The sequence below is a fragment of the Meleagris gallopavo genome, chromosome 2 (assembly GCF_000146605.3).
Source record: "Meleagris gallopavo isolate NT-WF06-2002-E0010 breed Aviagen turkey brand Nicholas breeding stock chromosome 2, Turkey_5.1, whole genome shotgun sequence".
Taxonomy (NCBI): Eukaryota; Metazoa; Chordata; class Aves; order Galliformes; family Phasianidae; genus Meleagris; species Meleagris gallopavo.
The window spans coordinates 106,104,940-106,118,059 of NC_015012.2; the positions used below are offsets into that span (position 1 = coordinate 106,104,940).

A 13,120-nucleotide genomic window follows, 5' to 3' on the forward strand; every position below is an offset into this window, starting at 1 on the left:
AGCCTGGGCTGCTGGTTGGCGACCTGCACACAGCAGGGGGTTGGGACTGGATGAGCGCTGGGGGCCTTTGCAACCCAGGCCATTCTGTGATTCTGTGATTCAATGGGCTGATACCTAAGGAGGATGCAAATGTAGTATTTGGATGCATACATGATAAAGAAAGGTACTTGGCTCAAATGAAAACTGCTATTGGTGTTTGTAAGGACCATAAGGATAAAGTAACTATGCAAGTAAAATGAAAACAAAAACAACAACAAAAAAACATGAATAAAAGTTAAATCTATAGCAAAAAGTGGGATATGATGTCTGAAGTAGAGCTACACGTGGATCCAACAGAGAAGCTGCTTGTTTATCAGCCCTTCTTAACTACAAGTTCAGTCTCACGGTTGTGATTTGTTTTTTTCACAGGAAACATGATTTCTGTTCTTCACCTTTATTCAGTTCTCTCTACGCTTTGAAATATGCTTCCACCTCACAGGGCTACTTCTTTGGAACTGGATAAATCTACACTACTTCCAGCCCTACAAATAGGCACCGGAGTGTGCTTTGGAAGGATTCATTTCAGCTCCCCAGACATATTTCCTGGGATTAAAAGCCAGTTTGCTTCACCAAGCAAAAAAAGCCTCAAGGGGGGTTGTTTTAGACAGCTCAGTGAAAACAGCTGTTTGTACAGCAGCCATAAAGTAATAATATATATTGTATATTTATGGAAGGATATAAAAACTTAGTATGCATACAAATTGGTACATGAATACTGAAAACAGCACAATGTCACTGAGGGGAGATAGAGCCTCACCCGTCAGCTCTATTGCTCTGAATCCCTTCTTCAATAATGGCCTAAGCAGAAGGCTGATGGGAAACAAGGGTTATTCCAGCATTTGTGGGATGTCAGCATTGGAAGGAAAAAGATCCCTTGGTCAGTCTGAGGAAAGGCACTTAGAGAGGCGAATGTGCAAGATAGCAAAGGAGAGCCACGAAGGTAGGACTGGGAGGTCTTTGTGCTTTGTGCATAACTAGTAGGGCAAGAGAATGAACCTGAGAGAAACCAATGTGAAGGAATATCCTCCACACCCCTGGGGCCAGCTGGCTGAGCCCAGAGCCCAGCTTGGTGCAGCATCGTTACATCACCTGGGCTCAGCATTACTGGGAAAATAGGGGTTGAGCTATGAGAAAACACATCAATTGAAGCCGTAGCAAAAGGAAACCAAAACTGCAGAAAGAAGTATAAGTGCTGAGACAGCAGTTAGAAGCTTGGGTATTTGCAAGCAAAAACATTGGCACAAAAAGAAATAATTCTGCCCCACAAGTAGCACAACAGATGGTAAATCGGCAAGAACAGGGACCTGCCTGATCCTGAAATGGAGAGCAGCACTTCCCAAACGACCAGCTGCCTGATGCTGCGTCAATGTTTAACCTTGAAATCAATTGAAGCTCTCATCTCTGTGCACCAGCCAATAAATAATTGCATTTATTCTGCTTGCAAAGTCCCTTTGAAAATGGTGAAAGACTCCAAAACAGAAAGGAGGAGAGGGTCATAAGCAGAAAGCAATGTTCAGTGTAATATGAAACAGAGGAGAGCTGCTGCCAGGAGATGAGCAGGACCTGAGAGAACACATCTGAGGGTGTTCTTTGATGTGTAGGCACATGAGAGACTTAGAAACCAGGCAATAAAATCACACGCTTTGAGACCAGAAGCCTTCTCTGATCAGAAACAACAGAACTGCAGCTTCTGCCCTCATTGTGAGTGCCTTCAAGGATGCAGTGGCATAGAATCACAGAACGGCCTGGGTTGCAAAGGCCCCCAGCGCTCATCCAGTCCCAACCCCCTGCTGTGTGCAGGTCGCCAACCAGCAGCCCAGGCTGCCCAGAGCCACATCCAGCCTGGCCTTGAATGCCTGCAGGGATGGGGCATCCACAGCCTCCTTGGGCAACCTGTTCCACTGCCTCACCACCCTCTGGGGAAAAAGGGGTGGAAGAAGCAACATCAGGTCTTCCTTCTTTACTTGTGCATAGTTGGGGAGAAGTTATCTTTTGATTCCAAAAAACACAGCAAGACTTTGGTTGGTTGGTGGTTCATGTGTGGGCTGTACCTTCTAAGCCTGGTTTAGCTCCTTACCCAGCGGACACCACCACCTCCTGTAGTGCAAACTTGTATTTGTTACCCATTCGTGTTTAGGTGGATGGCTGTGTTTTAATAATATCCTGGACCTGCAGAAATAGCAGAAGCTGGAAGGAAACACATCTGTGTTGTTCCCAGGTGGCTCTTATACTCTCTGCAGACAGAAACAATCCTGAATTTCTCTCTCCATGAAGCTTTCAAGCAGCTCAGGGTCCTCACTGGCTTTGCTGGGACACAGAGAAAAAAGTAGTGAACAGGGTGCATGGCTGTAGGAGTCCAGTTTTGTCTGAGGAAAAACTCTCTGTGGACCTCCATTCTGTTGGAAAAGATTCAGGACAGTGATAGGTAATTCAGAATGGTCTTGTTATTTTTTTCCAGCATATTTTTCCTTTCTTATTGTGATATAAATCAATTGTTATTATAACAATTAGCCTGTCATATGAATATAAATAATTTGCATTCATTTTGAAATGAAAATCTCAAAATCTGACAACACTGTAGAATAAAACTAGGTAGCTGGTCTGAGCTGGGGTGCTGGTGATTAGACAGCTGAGCTTCATTGGTGTGCTGTGTTACAAACCAGGTTCATGAGGAGCAAGGAATGGTGGAATTTCTGTTCGTGCCCTCAGCTGATGCCCATGCAGGATTGGGTGGTGAAGGCTGAGCCCTGGTTCTGAGGGGAGGATGGTACTCATTGTGGGAGGGAGATGTGGGAGGGCTGCAGCACCTTCCCTACAAAGCCAGGCTGAGGGAGCTGGGCTTGTTCAGCCTGGAGAAGAGAAGCTGCGGGGTGACCTCAGTGCAGCCTGCAGGACCTAAAGGGAGCCTACAGACAGGAGGGGAGTCAGCTCTTGGAAAGGGGAGATAACAGCAGGACAAGGGGAATGGTTTGAAGTTGAGGGAGGGCAGATTTCAGTTGGCTGTCAGGGGGAAGTTGTTTGCTGTGAGAGTGGTGAGGTGCTGGAACAGCTGCCCAGAGAGGCTGTGGATCCCCGTCCATCCCTGGAGGTGTTCAAGGCCAGGTTGGATGGGGCCCTGGGCAGCCTGGGCTGCTGTGAAATGTGGAGGTTGGTGGCCCTGCATGGCACAGGGGGGTTGGAGCTTCGTCATCCTTGAGGTCCCTTCCAACCCAACCATTCTGTGATTCTACGATCTATGATTCTATGTCTACAGCAGGTATCTCCATGAGGTACAAAATGTGGATGAATGTCGTGTTTCAGAGCAAAATGTCTCACCTAGGGAACAAAGAACAAGCACCAGAAATTTCACTAGTAGGATGGGACATCACTGTTTTTAAGGAGAACTCCAATTTTATTGCTTTTCTTTTCTTTTTGAATTTTAGGGATTCTTTCAACTCTGGGAAACGGGTATGTTATCTTTATGTCCTCAAAGCGAAAAAAGAAGTTAAGACCTGCTGAGATCATGACTGTTAATTTAGCGGTGTGTGATCTGGGCATTTCAGGTAATTTCATGTCTTAATTTATTCATCTGTGCCCTCTCACTATTCTTTCTGGCAGCAGAAGAGACAGTCCTCCAGAAGTGCTGGGGAGCCCCATATGCCTCTACTACTGACACTTCTGCGCTGTTATTTGCATGACAGAGGGAAGGACAGAAAACAACTTTCCTGCACAATTTGATGAAAGGAAGTGAAAACTCCAGAGGAGAAAATAGAGTTGAATTTAACAATTCTGTCTCAGACAAAGCTCGTGTTCCCCTCGGAACCGTGCAGCCTTCAGAGACAGCTCCCGTGTGTATCCCAGCACAGTGAGCAGGAAATGGATTTGCACTGCTATTGAGAAAATTGCCTTTATTTGCTGCAGGGTGCCACAAGAGGGATTCAAACCTCAGTAGGGGTGGGAGTGAAGGGAACGAATTGGAACCTGTCAGCAGCCATTGGCCTATCAGAGTTAATACTTTTCTTGCTGATGACTTTCCTCTTCTATCTTTGTATCAGTCTGTAGAGTAAAAGCAACATCAGCCAACTTGAGGGATTTCTATTTTAACCCAAAAGTCAGGGCTGAGCAACCCAGACGCTCTGGAATGAGACTGGAAGCTTTGTAAAGGCTTACACAATGCTGGGGAGTCAAGAGTCTTTGCAGCTCACTTCTTTGATTCTTCATGTGTGTCTCATTAAGCTGCTCAGAGTGACAGGAAAATGAGATGGAGTGAGCTGGATGTCCTTTAGAAAAGGCTTTTTTGGATGGCAGACAGCCTAATGAGTATAAAGGCTTGATGTGACCCAGCTATGACCATGCAGTGTCCCCAGTGCAATATAAATGACAGAACACTCCCATGCTCCCAGAGTCATCTGCTCCCTGTGTGTTGCATATGCTAGGACTGCTGTGCCCAGGTCCGGCACTCTTTTCCTACCCTCATCCCTCCTGAATGGTTTTGTCATTTTCCAAATGCCTGAAATAGTGCAGAACAACATAAAAGGATGGCTCCCAGCCCCTCAAAGGTGCAGCCTCTTGCTGCTCCCTCTGCACGCATCCAACAAACCGCTGACCCCCACAGCTTCCAGAAATTCTGTTGCTTTTCACTGGTCAGTAAGCATGGTTATCTGAATGAGGCACATCCCTTCTGCTGAAGAAAGCTGTTGGTATAAATATATTTATGCTGCTACCACAAAGATGAATCAATATTTGCTTTAGCATAACCACCCTGGAGACGCTATTTCCATCCTGCAGCACCCTAGGGAAGGAGTAATAAAGATCTGAATAGTGTGAGTTGCTCCACTGAAATGGAAATTTTCTGTAGCTGTACATTTGGAATGTAAAAGTATTTCCAAGCCACTGAAGGGTGTATCCCAAGCACACAAACTACAGCCCATCTGGGAATGCTATGAAAGTAAGAGTTCTAGCATAAGGGCTCCTTGCTTCTGTCCTTAGGCGTATCCCCAGCATAGAGCTGATCTTTGTCACCACATTTCTACAGGGATCTCAACTTCTCCATCTGCTGAAGTGTTGTTATGGAAAACAAGGGTGATTGGCAGAGCTACACGTGCTTTTTCTCCTTTCCTTTTGTTTTGGTAAAGGAAGACATTGACTCTAAAATGAGATGGGTTCTGCCTTTGGGCTAATCGTAGTGGAGATGGGACATTTTCCAAAGCCATTATATTTTCTTGGCTCACCGGAGCACTTTGTTGAAGAGCTGGGGTCTGCAATAGCCCTGCTTCCTGCAGATTGCCACTGGGTGGCAACAGCTCCTTGTTCAGGGCGGCACCAGGCTCGTTGTGTGCCAACAGAACATCGTTGTGTGCAAATACATGTGATGCCCTTTAGAGCTGACAGTGGCTTACATGGAGAAAGTTGCTTACTCTCAGAGTATATCCTAGCTTTTGTAGTATTTCATGTTTCTCTTGAAACCTTGACCACTAGGGTCTGCTTTTGCTTGAAAAATTAAAGTATTTCTTCTGCTTGAAGAAAAATGTGTTTTTATGATCTAAGCACAGCCTTCAGCTCAGCTAGAGCTTTCCTTACAGGCTGTTGTTTAAGAATACACCTCATTTTGAAGTCTTTTCACTTCTGTGAAATTCTATTACTTTATTTATATTAATAAGTTATGTTGGGGGAATTAGAGTTTGCTGGACCATGCTTGCCTGCTTTACAGGTTCATTACCTAAGCCACTGTGGCATCACAGACAGGGCAGCAGCCCAGGGTGTTTGGTGGTGCTGTAAACCCACGCAGGCACTCAGCTAACTCCTGTGCAGGAATATACATGGAGTTAAATATTTAAAGTTGTTTGAATGTTGCTGTCCAATGGTTCAGACTTTTGAGCATTTCGGGCTAGCAAAAGTGCAGGGTTCTGAAAGCATGGTGGTGTTCCTGGATTGTAAATGTTTGAGTTTTCTGTTCAGTTAAAGCTGATTATATTGTATGTCCAGTTTGAGAAAAAATAAAGTAAAATCAGAAGGTAGAGATTTCCAACTAGAAAATCGCTACTTCCAAGATTTCAGATTTCCCATTCTCCTGATATTTACGAAGAATGTGAATCACGTCAGTCTGTTTTAAGGCAAGAATGGAACAAAGTATGACCTAACCTGACTTCCTTCATAGCACACCATCCACTTCTATAAATGGAGAACCAAGCTAGAGAGCCACGAGGATCTCCAAAACACCTAGGGGTTTACCTGCTGGTTGGAGATGCTTAAAACTTCTGTGTACCTGCATGCAGATGACTTGCTGAGAGTCCCTCGGGACGTGTAGCAGTATGGGCAGGCACTGAAGCCATTCTGCTGCTCAGATCCATGCTCTGCCCTAGCATCTTTCTTACCTAACACTTTACTACAATGTAGATTCTAATACTGGGCCTTGGTATGCTTGCAGAAGACCTCTTTGAATACAAATTTGTTTCTCCTATATTTGAAGATGCTCAATTAATTATAAGGATGTAGCTTAAGTAAATCTGTGCCTGTTCCACATGCAAATTCACATGTTTGTGTTTGCAAGTGGACCTAAACCTGTATCTAGTATTAGATATGGAGGTTGGTGGCCCTGCCTGTGGTGGTGGGGGTTGGAGCTTCATGATCCTTGGGGTCCCTTCCAACCCAAGCCATTCTATTATTCTATGATTCTATGATAGACCATACTCAGAAGATTTTCTAGAGGGATGAATTTGTGTGTGCTTAGCACTAGAGTGTGAGTTGACTTCTCGTTCCTGCAGTCTGCAGGGAAGCATCTGTTTCCAGCACATACATCATATTAGAATAATCCTACTATGAGCAGATGCTGTGAGATTTAGCTGTGGTTGCCTTTGGCTTAGTCCTGTGGATCAATCACATCCACACTGCAGAGCATTTCTATTGGTGTTTGCTTTCTGCAAAGGGGAGGGTTTGCTTTTCTGAAAAAGGATGGTTTTATCAGTGATGGATTTTATCAGTCAACTGACAGTCTTCTCTCTGTTGGAAGTTGTAGGAAAACCCTTCAGTATCATTTCCTTCTTTTCTCACCGCTGGATCTTTGGATGGATGGGCTGCCGCTGGTATGGATGGGCTGGCTTCTTCTTTGGCTGTGGGAGCCTTATTACCATGACAGCTGTCAGTCTGGATAGATACCTAAAAATCTGTCACTTGGCTTATGGTAAGGAAGAGAAAATGTATTAAGGGATGATCTCATTCTGCCTCCTCTCCCCCTCCTGCCCAAGAAGACATTGGTCATTAGGGTTGTGAACAATTAGGGCAAGGAAACAAAACAATTAGCAATTATTTCCTGAAATAAAAGGAGAAAAAGAACAAAGCACAACACAAAACCCAAACCAACAAAGCAAACACAATACAGTACAAATGAGGGAGTTAAGGATTTACATGACCAGAAACAACTGAAACAACTGCTTTGGTTCTCTCTGCCAACATCCTACTTAAAATTAGGAAATCTTTCTTCACTGAGAGGTGGTCAGGCACTGGAAAAGGGTCCTCAGGAAACCAATCATGGTCTTGTACCTTAATACATGATTTAACTCTTAGATTGTCCTCTGTGGAGCCTGGAGTTGGACTCAGTGTTGTCCAACAGAATATTCCATGATTCTACAAATTTTCTCAAATGTTTGTGAATCAGAACCAAAATTTCTGATGGACTGGACTGTTATCATGGAGGTAGGTAGCCTTCTGTTTGAGATGTCAAGTATGTCTAAGCAGATCATACTGATGGTAGAAGAAATGTCTAGTTCTAACATGAGTAGGCTGTTGGGTCTTGTTACACTTCATTTGATGGATGGCAGAAGCCCTTTGCAACCACTGAAGCTGTGCTCTTAACCTCTTCTTGGATAAATTAAGCATCTTAAGCTTTTTCTCCTGTCATTATCATCTGAGGTTTCTAACCTGAAATCACACTTAAGCTCTCCAAAATACTGCTGTTAAATATAGAGAGGAATGCATGTATAAAAGTGATATGTTTGCATGACCCAAGTAATCCCTGCTAAATCTGTAGTGCCGGACATCCCCTCTTTGTTTCTGTCCCTCTGCTGTCTGCTTAAGTCAGAAGTTTTAGTAATCACTTACAGAGAAATCACTTTGTGTCTACCAAGCACCACTGATGTTAACAGATTCAAGTTTTGCACATATTGAAAGGTCTTGTGACCTGATACACAAAAGTATTCCTCATTAGACGCCTACAGTCCTGTAAGATATTTGGTGGGTTATTCAAAACAGCTAAAAGATTTGGATGTGAAATTGCTCATAATAAATGTGATATCTCTCTAGTCTGGAGATAGATCTTGAAAGGAGGAAATGAATTTAGCAATGAAAGCTGTTACTGACATACCCATCAACGCTGTATATCTTCAAATATGAAGTATTATATGCTTGACTCTTTTCAGTTAAAGAACACAGTCACAGTTTGGAAAAGATGTTTTTCTTCCATCAGGAGGATCTAACTCCCCAACAAAATAAGGGGAATTCCCATGATCGTTGCTGAGCTAGCTGTTTGGATTGCTTTTGTACAGACTCCTGTAGGTGTAAATCACCATAGCTCAAAGCAGAGACCTAACATGTCATCCCTACAGTCAAGCATCTCTCCATGAGGTACGGGGCTGGGCTGGGGTGGTTAGCTTGGGTGTCCACTGTAGAAGGAGCTGAAATGAACCCTATGAGGTTGCTGACAAACAGCCAAGGAAGCTCTTGCTTTACACGTAGGGTGTCATGTTTAATTGTGCCAAATACGTGTGGAACAGTGGTTGTAACCCTCAAATTTTCTTCCAGGTACCTGGCTTAAGAGACACCATGCCTTTATCTGCCTGGCACTAATCTGGACCTATGCGACCTTCTGGGCTACAGTGCCTTTTGCTGGTGTGGGAAGCTATGCTCCTGAGCCCTTTGGGACCTCGTGCACCCTGGACTGGTGGCTGGCGCAGGCTTCAGTGGCTGGGCAGGCTTTCATTCTCAGCATTCTTTTCTTTTGCCTCCTGTTTCCAACTGCAGTGATTGTGTTCTCCTATGTTAAAATCATTTTAAAAGTCAAGTCGTCCACCAAAGAGGTTGCTCACTACGACACCAGGATCCAGAACAGCCACATACTTGAAATGAAGCTGACCAAGGTAAGCGGGAAGATTTCACTTCACTTACCTTACAGGATGATAAAAATGGGCTTGAAGAACATCAGCAGTGTGCTGTCCTGTGCTGAGTGATGGCATGATCTGAAAGTGATGATCTAGCTTTCTCACTGTCAAGATGGGAAAAAGCAAGAACTGATACATAATTTCCATGCTGATACTGGCTATTGTGCAGTTTCTGGTTGTGCCAAACACAACCAGACTTCTTGTAAAAATTCACCATCACCTGCAATCCAGGCCAAGAAGCAGACGGGCAGCTTCCTTTACTTGGTTGATCCAGCATTCATTTCATTACGTTTTTAAGAGGTTAAAATGAGATTTCTATAGTATACAGCAATGAGTGACATCATATCAGAACACGCCTGAACTACCAGTGACTGCCGTGCTGTCAGTGCAGCTGGCAAAGCTACATTTGTGATTTGTGTTTAAAAATGGTCACCTGGGTGCAGTGCAATTTTTCGGTTATTCAGCATCTTTCCTCTGAAGAACGGGGGAACTTCTGATTCAGTGTATGGGGTTTGACTCTTTTTCCCCATGTTGCAGGAGCCTTGTAAAACTTCTATGTGTGGTAATTGTAGCAATTTTCCCTCCTACCTTGGATGTACAGAGGGGAATGTTATCTTGGAGCTACAGTATAGTTGGTTTATATATAAATATGGATTATGAATCTCCATCATAACGCATCTAACCCCACTGCGTGGTTTCCAAGAGAGGCAGTGTTTGAGATCCTTGTCTGACAAGCACTGTTTTGTTGGTGATGGGCAACAAAAGAGCATAATATATAAAACTTCCCTGCCAATAATATTTCTACTAAGATGTAGAACAAAAGGCTCCACAAAAGCTTTTGTAATATATAAAAAAATAAATTGTGCTTTCTGATGACATTTTCATTGCAATCCTCCTCTTTGTCTTAATCAAATGAATGTGCCTGTTGTACTCTCAGGCTGGGTATGGAGGAACACTCAGGCAGTGGCAGCTGTAGAATGGCTTACATTCTTCAGGATGTAGTATTGCGTGATGGCATTTGAAGTGACGAGGGATGCTCTGAAAGTAATGCCTCTTATTTTATGATGTTGGCCCATGATGTCAGAGGTGGATGTTGGTGGGATGGCAACAGGGGCTGTAAAACTGTGGTTCACCTCCTCTGGTGCAGAGTCTTGCAAGCAGGCTCTTGGTCATCACTGTGAAAATCCACAGCTCATGGTGGTGCCTATGTTGAAAAATTGTATTTTGTAGCTGAGGCTGTGCTCTATCAAATAGTGTTATTGTGCTCTTTGTATCCGCTGTAGTTTCCATGGAAATAAATAGGAAGTCTAGGTATATCAAGCTGTGACTCAGTGGAGACAGACTGGCTCAGATAGTCAATATATCCCAGATTATGGCTGAAAGAGTTTTTCTTTAATGTTTATATGAAATAATTCTATGGTTACATTTCCTAGTGTTACAAGGAACTCACTTTCTTGGAATGCAGCTTTCCAGGAATGCAACTTAAAAAATCTGTAGGAATTTGCTTTTCAAAGTATCTGCAGAGACTCATGGAGTATGAAATTCATGTTATGTGTAAAGAAAAAGAAAACTGGTGTTGCGCCAATGTTCTCAGTCTCAAATTTCTGATTGATTCAATTCCGGTTGATTCAAGCAAATACACTATTTTGTTTATCTGCTGAGATGGGCAATCCCACTGACTTGACATCTCATGTCTTCTTGAATGACTTAATGCTCACTTTCTGGTATTGGAAGGAATCCAAATGTCTGGCATTTTTCCAGCAGAAGATGGGCCATAGACCCCCTCATGGGTACAGGCAGATGAACTTGGTTTGGAAAAACTCTTCTCCATCCTCTTATGGACGCCCATCCTCATGGAGGGTTCCCCATCCCATTGGATTTTGACACTTTCTCTGTGGGACATCAGCACAGCCTACAGGGAAGCAAGTAGCCCTGCTCTGACTGGGAGTGCTGTGATTTAGACATAGGGTTATGAATTTTAGGTGGTCCTCTGTGCAACCAGGAGCTGGACTCAAGCATCTGTGTGGGCTCCTTCTAACCAGGATATTCTAGGATTATTTTGTTTTCTTTTTAAAATTTATTTTTATTTGCAATTAAAATAGCAAGAGTGTGCGTGGGAAAGTAGTACGGGGGTGACTTGTGATTTTCCACTTCCTCAAACTGTCACCAATGTCTGATTATTCCGCGTAGGCAGAGTTAAGTGTTTAAAATCCTCTTTTGTATCCAGGGAAATGAAATACAGAGAGAAGATGCTACACCTTTTTCAGACTGCGAGTTTATCTTAAGCAGGTTGTACTTCTTTTCCATTCCGTCAGATGTTCCCTTGCATTTTGCTGAACTCTGCAATGTTCTGTAAGCAAGGACAGCTCTTCCAGATTAACTCCTTTCCCTCTTCCTCTCACAAGGTGGCAATGTTGATCTGTGCCGGATTCCTCATTGCCTGGATCCCCTACGCCGTGGTCTCTGTGTGGTCAGCCTTCGGACAGCCGGATTCAGTTCCCATTCAGTTCTCGGTGGTACCAACTCTGCTTGCCAAGTCGGCTGCCATGTACAACCCAATTATTTACCAGGTCATTGATTGCAAATTTGCATGCTGCCGGTCAGGTGGGCTGAAGGCACTGCAGAAGAAGAGCTCTTTGAAGGAATCGAGGTAATTTCTTCTTTCAGATCTCAAATGTGTTTCAATACAATGCTCCAAAAAATTACTGAACATAAGATCTTCCAAGAGTCATGGCTCTTCAAATCTCTGCTTTTATTTTTGACCCTGGCCTTTCTTTTTGACCATGACTTATGCAAGGTCTTTCTCTTCTGGCTCCCCTTCTTTACTTTATATAAATGAAATAATGTATAAATGTATAAATATGAAAAGCACTCATCAAACAAACAAACAAACAAATAAAGAATCCAAAAAGGCCTCAGTTCCATTTCCAGCTTTGTAGCTTTGGTGCAGTCTGTGCTGACCACCATTAGAGGTCACGGAACCACTGACTGTCCGTGGAAGAAAAATACTTCTAGTTCTGTCTTACCTTCCGAGTCAGAACAAGGTAATGCTGTAAATCAGTCTGAACAGCAGGGGCTGGAGTTAAGGCCACAGATGCTCTACCAGAGTTGATTGACTGGAGATACGTAGAATTCCAGGAAAATATAAGTATGTATGTATGAGAGGCATGAAGACCTATGCCGTCATTTTGTTTCCTTTCCTAATGTACTGTCCACAAGGGTACTTGATATTTTCTACGGCTCCCATAGCAGTTGGTTCTGTGATCAAAGGCTCAGGTTTATCTCATCTGCAGAAGATACAAGGTCAATAGATGTTGTTTAACTGAGGTGCCACACTCGTAGTTTACCCAAGAAATCTCTGCAGCTTTGGGCAAAAGGGAGACAAACCTGAAGCAGCCTTAAATATCACTGCAAAGGAGAAAGGAGGTTGAATAAAGTCCCTCTTTCTCAGGTTTGTGTGGTGAAGAAATGTTCTAAAAAATGACCTTTCCCAAATTAGGAACTTAATGGTTAGCATGTGTCACACAACATGCTTGTGCTTTCTCCTTCCCACAGGATGTACACCATATCTTCACACAGGGATTCAGCAGCACCGAGTGAAACCCAACTGGAAGTGTGAAGGCTTGTTTCACAGCGAGGGAAAACCTGATGACAAACAATCACACCATTGCAAATCCGTCTTCCTGTGAATAAATTAAAACAATGACAGTTTTTTTTTTTTTACTTCTCAGTCATATGTACAATGTAGTTCTTTCCATACCAACTAAAACAGGGTGATTAGAGCCAGGTGAATGTTTTAATTATTCAGAGAAGAGGAAAGAGAGAAGATTCATTTGTATAAAAGAAATGGATCCGCTTCAGAGCCTTTGAAATATGTTTTTTGTTTCATAGAAGCACAGAATGGTTTGAGCAGGAAGGGACCCGCGAAGGCCATCGGCGCCGGCCTGCAG

General features: G+C 43.5%; 1 protein-coding gene across 1 annotated transcript; it reads left to right on the top strand.

Moving 5' to 3' along the window:
- Positions 1–3,457: 3,457 nt before the first annotated feature.
- Positions 3,458–13,093, top strand: OPN5 (opsin 5; the record flags this gene model as incomplete). The annotated part of the gene is made up of 5 exons (XM_019613613.2): positions 3,458–3,581; positions 7,028–7,198; positions 8,815–9,149; positions 11,576–11,820; positions 12,726–13,093. Coding segments are annotated over 5 exons (939 nt in total), but the record flags the coding sequence as incomplete, so codon positions are not given.
- Positions 13,094–13,120: the final 27 nt, after the last annotated feature.